Consider the following 6,205-nt stretch of genomic DNA (forward strand, 5'->3'; position numbering starts at 1 on the left):
TCTATTGCTTCTCCATTCCAAATTCAAATTTCAAATTTTAAGTTTTATCATTTTAATTACATTAAATTAATAACATTAGAATAAAAATTAAAATAAAATTAATATATACTATAAGGTCATGTATTTATTTAAATCAATGATTCTAATTTTATATAACTAAAAAATATATCTTAATTAACAATTTATTTAAAATAATTGATTAATAATTCTGAATTTTTAATATGAAAATTTAATTAATTTTGTAACCGTAATTTTCACGGGTTATAAACTAGTAAACCAATATAATTATATTTTTAAATTAATCATATTTTTGATTATTGTATTATTTATTCATCATACCTTTATGTGTCATTTTTAAATCAATAAATCTAGCGAAAAACTTAAATAAAATGTTATGAGAAGTATATTATCGTATTTTTTTAACTATTATATTTTTTATTTTTAAATTTATAATTTGTAATTCTTAATTATTCATGTATGTGTTTAAAAATATAATGAACTAAATTTTATTAGGTTTAATGGATCGTCAATATTAAAAAGTAAAATTGAATAAAAACGGAAATGTTACAAAAATATATTCATTAAAATAAAATCTGTCCAAATAACCCAATCGTAATTGAAAAAGATTTAACAATTTTAAAATTGGAATGTATATTTTCCCTATTTAAAATCATCACCACTCTCGCCATATTAATCTCACCCACGTTAGTCTTTTATTCGACAAAACCACCCCAAAAACCTCCTTCATTCCTTATAAATACCCTCCGCAACTCCACATTCCTCTCCATCTCCATCTCCGAAGAAACTAGGTTACTAACAATGGAAACTGAAAATGTCAACACAATCGTTTCCAAACTCCGACCAATCCCCTCCCCAGTCTCACATTTGTGCTTCACTGCCTCCCAAATCTGGCTCAGAATCGTCGCCGCCGCCAGCTCAATTGCCGCCGCCTGTTTGATGTTCAACAGCCGGCAGTCCAAGGTGCTTTTCGGAACCGATCTCGACGCTCGTTACACCTACAACCCCTCCTTCAAGTACCCACTTCTGTCTCTTGATTCAACTGCAAATTGTGGTTACGATGATGTTCTTTAAGTTCGTTTGTTTGATTTTGTTGCAGGTTTTTTACGATAATGAACGTGGTTGCTTCAGTCTTGTCTCTCTTGTCGTTGCTGCCGGTTTTCTCACTCGGCCGGAAGTTCTCCAACCCCGTCAACTATTTCTTCTTGTTTATACATGATCTGGTAATGTCAATGATCCTTCGTTTTCGCAGTTTAAGGGACAAACGTGATAACTAAGTAATTTCCATAAACAATCTCATTAAAAAGTTTTATAACTTTCCCCAACAGTTATAAAAAACCTTAACAACATATAGTACAATCATTTCTTCAAGATTTAGCTCTGCATTTATGATAGACAATGATCATGATCGAAACTATATTATGTGGTTGAGTTTTTCTTGTTTTGGGTTATATCATGTGGCTAGACACAAACGTAATTTCCCCATACCTAAACTCCAAAGAATCTGTGCCATTTGGGAACCACAAATGTCCTACCTAGGAATGTGGGGCCAGCAACATAATCTTTCGAACTTGTATAACGTTGTTGTTGTTGGTTAATATTATTTAGCATTTGTTTTTGCATAGATTCTGACGTCATTAATGGTGGGTGGATTTGGAGCTGCGAGTGCTATTGCTCAAGTGGGTAAATATGGAAATAACCATGCAGGTTGGATGCCGATTTGTGACAACTTCGGGAAGTTCTGTCACAAAGTAATGGCGTCTTTGATCTTGAGTCTCTTATCGACAATTTGTTATTTGCTTCTTACTGTTATATCTGCGAATAAAGCAAGAGAAGTTTCAGATTGAAAAAAATGAGACGTTTTTTTACATACACATGTGAAATGACTTTAATGTCCCTCATGGAGAGGGGAGCTTGCTTTATGTGGACTTTGTGAATTGTAATCGAAAGTAAGTTAGATGTTTTTAAATGAAATTGTTTGTTTTATTTGATCATTAAGTCGTATACGGGTGTTTATATGTTGAAAGAAGTCAAGGGGAACTACGGACACCATGATCGAACTCTAACTAAAAACAAAAGTCAAATGAGTCGTTAAGAAATATACATTTACTTTTAGAAAAAATTAGCCTATTTGTCAATTTGGTTTACCAGACGATTAAGTAAAGGAAAACTATTAAAACCCTCGAGTAGACTATTCGGTGTGTCTTATATGGTACATTGCGGTAAGCTACGTAAACACCGGGTTTACCCGGTATCGAGGGGCAAAAAAGAAAGTGGTAAAGATGGCCTGTGGTATGGATTTGACACACGGTGAAAAAAATACATTCATTCAAATGTTGTATTTCATGTATAAAAATGTGTATTGTAGTGGGTGTGGTTAAGCGTGATATGACACTCACTAATTTTGTGGAGTTAGGTAAAAAAATAATGAGTAGAAAAATATATTGAATGTGGTATGACATCCACCAACCTTAATTAAGACGTTTGATTACTATTGTTTTAAAAATTTGTCCTTAATGTATTGAAAACTGGACCGGACATTAAACCGGCTGCCATACTGGGTCAATGGGTCAACCGGTTCAACCGGTCGGACCGATCCAAAAAATCGGATGATGTCATTATTACATCATTATTGTATTTAAAATTTTAAAATATTCCAAAAAATACAAAAATAAACTTTAAACAAAAAATACCAACAAACATAAGTTTTCAAAATGAAATAAAAATACCAAACATACAAAATATCATGAAAATAATTCTCCAAATTTTGATTCTAGTATTCGAAAAAAAAAAAAAAAAAAACAAAGTTCACAACATAAACAAAAAATAAAAACAAGTTCTCCACATCTTGATTGTAATCTTCAAAAAAAAAAAAACAAACAAAGTACACAACATAAACATCAAAATACCATGAAATGAATCAAAATCCGAACTTCAGTCACAATTTAATTTTCATCTAAAGGAATACATGTCAATTTCTTCTAACGCAACTCCATCATCATATTCAATATCAAATACAAATTCACTTTTAGCAAAACTTGAACTCAAATAGAAGAATAACAAAATATTGATAGAATAACATAAAATACTAACCTTGAGAAGCTTGGGATTTAAACAATGTTGATTCATTGTAGTTTGTTGGTTCTTCTTCAACCATATTTTCCAATTCATTATAACTTAGTTCACCTTTTCAGTATTTCATCAACCACCTAAAACTTGATTTTATCAATACTTTCATAATCGATCGGATCATAAGACTTTTTGTAATCCTTGAGCCTAGAAAAAAATATTAATATACTTTTACACATAAATAAAGAAAGTGAAAAAAAAAGTTTGAAAGTATAAGTTACCTATTTTGTAGACGCAAATTATAATGAACATAAACAAGGTCATTAAGCATTTGATGCTCCAACCGATTCCTTCTTTTAGCGTGGATTCTCTCAAAGACACTCCAATTGCTCTCACACCCAGAAGAAGAAGTAATTTGACTTAAAATTCGAATTGCAAATTTTTGCAATTCCAGAGCATCTTCACCATGTAATTTCCACCATTCATCTGATGGAAAATAACAAAATAATATTATAATATTTTTACTATAATTCACTATTAATAAAATTTTGAAAAAAGGTTATCTGGACGAGTAGTATTATGAGAAGCAAAATCAAGTTTTTTTACTAAAACTACCTTCATGCTCACAAAACAACTTTAGTTAGTCCATGAGAGTTAGACCATCCACAGTACCAACACTACTATAATGCTCAATCAGATCCATAACCCCCCAACCACCTCTGGTTTCTTAGAACAAAAAAATTGATCATATTGAAAGACCGAATTCAACCAACAAGCAGCAGCATGAAGACTCTTACACAACATCATATCCCGCCGATTTCTAATGATGTTGATATATGGGGTATACAACTCTCTGTTGTTGCGAAAAAGTTTCTTAATTCCTTTTTTTGCCTTATACATCCCTTCGTATACATAACCTAAAAAAAAAAAAAAAAAAAAAAAAACACCAATTAAAATAAAAAAAAAGATTATATATTTGTAAACATCATAAAAAATATATATAAAAAAATTATACCTAATGTTGGCTTCTCATCCGAATCACAAATCCGTAAAAGTCTCAACATTTGAGTCATCACATTTACTATGCTAGCACAATTATTCCAAAAGCTTTCATTCAATATCATAAGATTAACTTCTTTTGCTTTTACTAATCTAATCACTTTTTTATAATCTGGGGATGTGACTATAGCTTGCAAATCATGTTTGTGATCACATAAACTCTTCAATGCAATAAATGCAATACCCAAACGAGTGGCACCCGGACGAATAATCTCTGTCCAACCTTGTCTTTTTCTTAACCAATTTGTTGAGATAAAATCTCTAAATATCAAAAGATTCAAACATGTAATAGAAAATATGAACACAAGAATGGATCAAAATATGTTTAATGATTCAAAGTCATGCCTCAGAAGAACTCGATGAAGAATTCCTATTGTAGAGGCGTGTAGAGTTACAAGCTATTTCTAAAGTTATAAAACACAGTGCATGCATGCACCTTAAATACTATAACCCTAATAAATGACGGGTGGACAAGCCCAAGCCCGTTTACAAAAATGGACTATATAATAAAATACAATGACGCAACACAATATTCCCAACAATCTCCCCCTTTGCGTCAATTGAGGCGAGAGTTCATTAAAGCTGAGTTCCCTTCTGCACTTCAAAAACTTTCGGAATGATACTCAGTAGAGTCTTCGAACCTGGATGTACCATTGAATCATATCTGAAAAGCACTTTCTTTCTCCTTTGTTGTTGCCCTTGTATTTATTGACAATGTCCAAAATATACACTAGGCAAGAGGTTGTGTATAGATGTTTATTAGGGGGGAAGAAACAGGCCTTGTGAAAGTCTGCATCATTTCGTTCTCGCGCCTGAAATACCACATACCATCCTTCCTTGTATATCTTGCTAAGCTTCAACTTTTCAAAACCTTTTGGGGCTTCTTTAGGGAGAACAGATGGCTTCCTTCGTAGTACAACAACAATTTCCACATCCATTTTGCCAACCTCTTGAACATACGAAACTATCATCAAATTGAGGTGAGGAATAATGGGCTCGTACTTCTATCCGTCTTTCACCAGTAAGTTGTAAAGCATGATCCAGACATAGGGATTGAGGCACGGCAGGTCTACGAGAGTGAATTCATGAACTTGACTAGCATAACCTCTCACAACCTTGAACTTTGCGTTAGGGAAGCTGTCGGTTTCAATTGGACATGTGACCTTTACTGCAGTAATCTTGCTAGCACTCTACGTTTCGTATTGTGGCTTCGTGTGCTTGAGATAGAACGAGAAGAGCAAGTGATCAGCGTCGCTATCAGTAGAGGGGACATTCGCTACTTTCACAAAGGAGCAAAACTTGAAGGCTTTCAGAGTTATTGGCATATCCAACTGCGAATCTTGTGTATTCTGAAGCGTGAATGACACAACTGGTTCAAGCCAATATTGACTCGGCATATCCACAACTTCATTCTGAATCTGCTTCAGATTCGACACTAGATATAACAGCTTTCGGCTTTCTAAAGTAACCTAAGCTTCACATTCTGCTTTCTCTTTCGCTTCAGCCTCTCGGATTATTCTTTGATGTTCATCCATTTCAGCCTCTCATGCCTTTTTTTCTTTTGAACTCGTTTTCATCAGGCTCTTCATTTTGGCGGTTGTCGATAATGGGTTCTTCACTGAAAAGCTTTTCTTTTCCTTTAGGCTCATACTCGATTTTGACAGTGTTCTTGACTGAAGGTTTGAGGTCATCCTTCTTGGATTATGACACACCTTCTTCCCCTTGTTTCGGAATGGAGCTAGATTCCGAAACACCTTCCAGTTGATGCAGCATGGAAAATACGGGCCTTAGTTTCTCAACAAGATGCTTCTTTACCATAATCGTAATCATTGAGTCACGAGTCTCAATGATATCTGAAAGCAAGCCAGTGATGTATGCGATGTAGGTTTTCACAGCGGCTTTCTTAGATAACAAGTCATTCACTTGTTTCTCAGCATTTGTGAGTTTGACTGTCAAGACTTTCACCTTTTTAGTCTTCACGACAAGAGCATCCATGATTTTTCTTTCCATTGCCATATCTTCTTGAAGCTTAGATATTTACGAGGATATGGATGACTGG

The 6,205-nt window shown here is 33.6% G+C and overlaps 1 protein-coding gene across 1 annotated transcript; it reads left to right on the forward strand.

Moving 5' to 3' along the window:
• Positions 1-682: 682 nt before the first annotated feature.
• Positions 683-2,012, forward strand: LOC145102650 (CASP-like protein 1F2). The gene is made up of 3 exons (XM_079040102.1): positions 683-1,034; positions 1,118-1,241; positions 1,644-2,012. Exons 1-3 carry the CDS (start codon positions 820-822, stop codon positions 1,863-1,865), a joined length of 561 nt encoding a protein of 186 aa, XP_078896228.1. The 5' UTR covers positions 683-819; the 3' UTR covers positions 1,866-2,012.
• Positions 2,013-6,205: the final 4,193 nt, after the last annotated feature.

The sequence above is a fragment of the Lactuca serriola genome, chromosome 4 (genome assembly GCF_051521515.1).
Source record: "Lactuca serriola cultivar US96UC23 chromosome 4, Lser_US96UC23_V15, whole genome shotgun sequence".
Lineage (NCBI taxonomy): Eukaryota > Viridiplantae > Streptophyta > Magnoliopsida > Asterales > Asteraceae > Lactuca > Lactuca serriola.

Bases quoted from the DNA above. Each gene is read 5' to 3' on its own strand.
- LOC145102650 (XM_079040102.1), top strand. From the start codon at position 820: ATGGAAACTGAAAATGTCAACACAATCGTTTCCAAACTCCGACCAATC. The intron at 1,035-1,117 runs GTACCCACTTCT...ATTTTGTTGCAG, and splicing joins ACCTACAACCCCTCCTTCAA to GTTTTTTACGATAATGAACG. The intron at 1,242-1,643 runs GTAATGTCAATG...GTTTTTGCATAG, and splicing joins TCTTGTTTATACATGATCTG to ATTCTGACGTCATTAATGGT.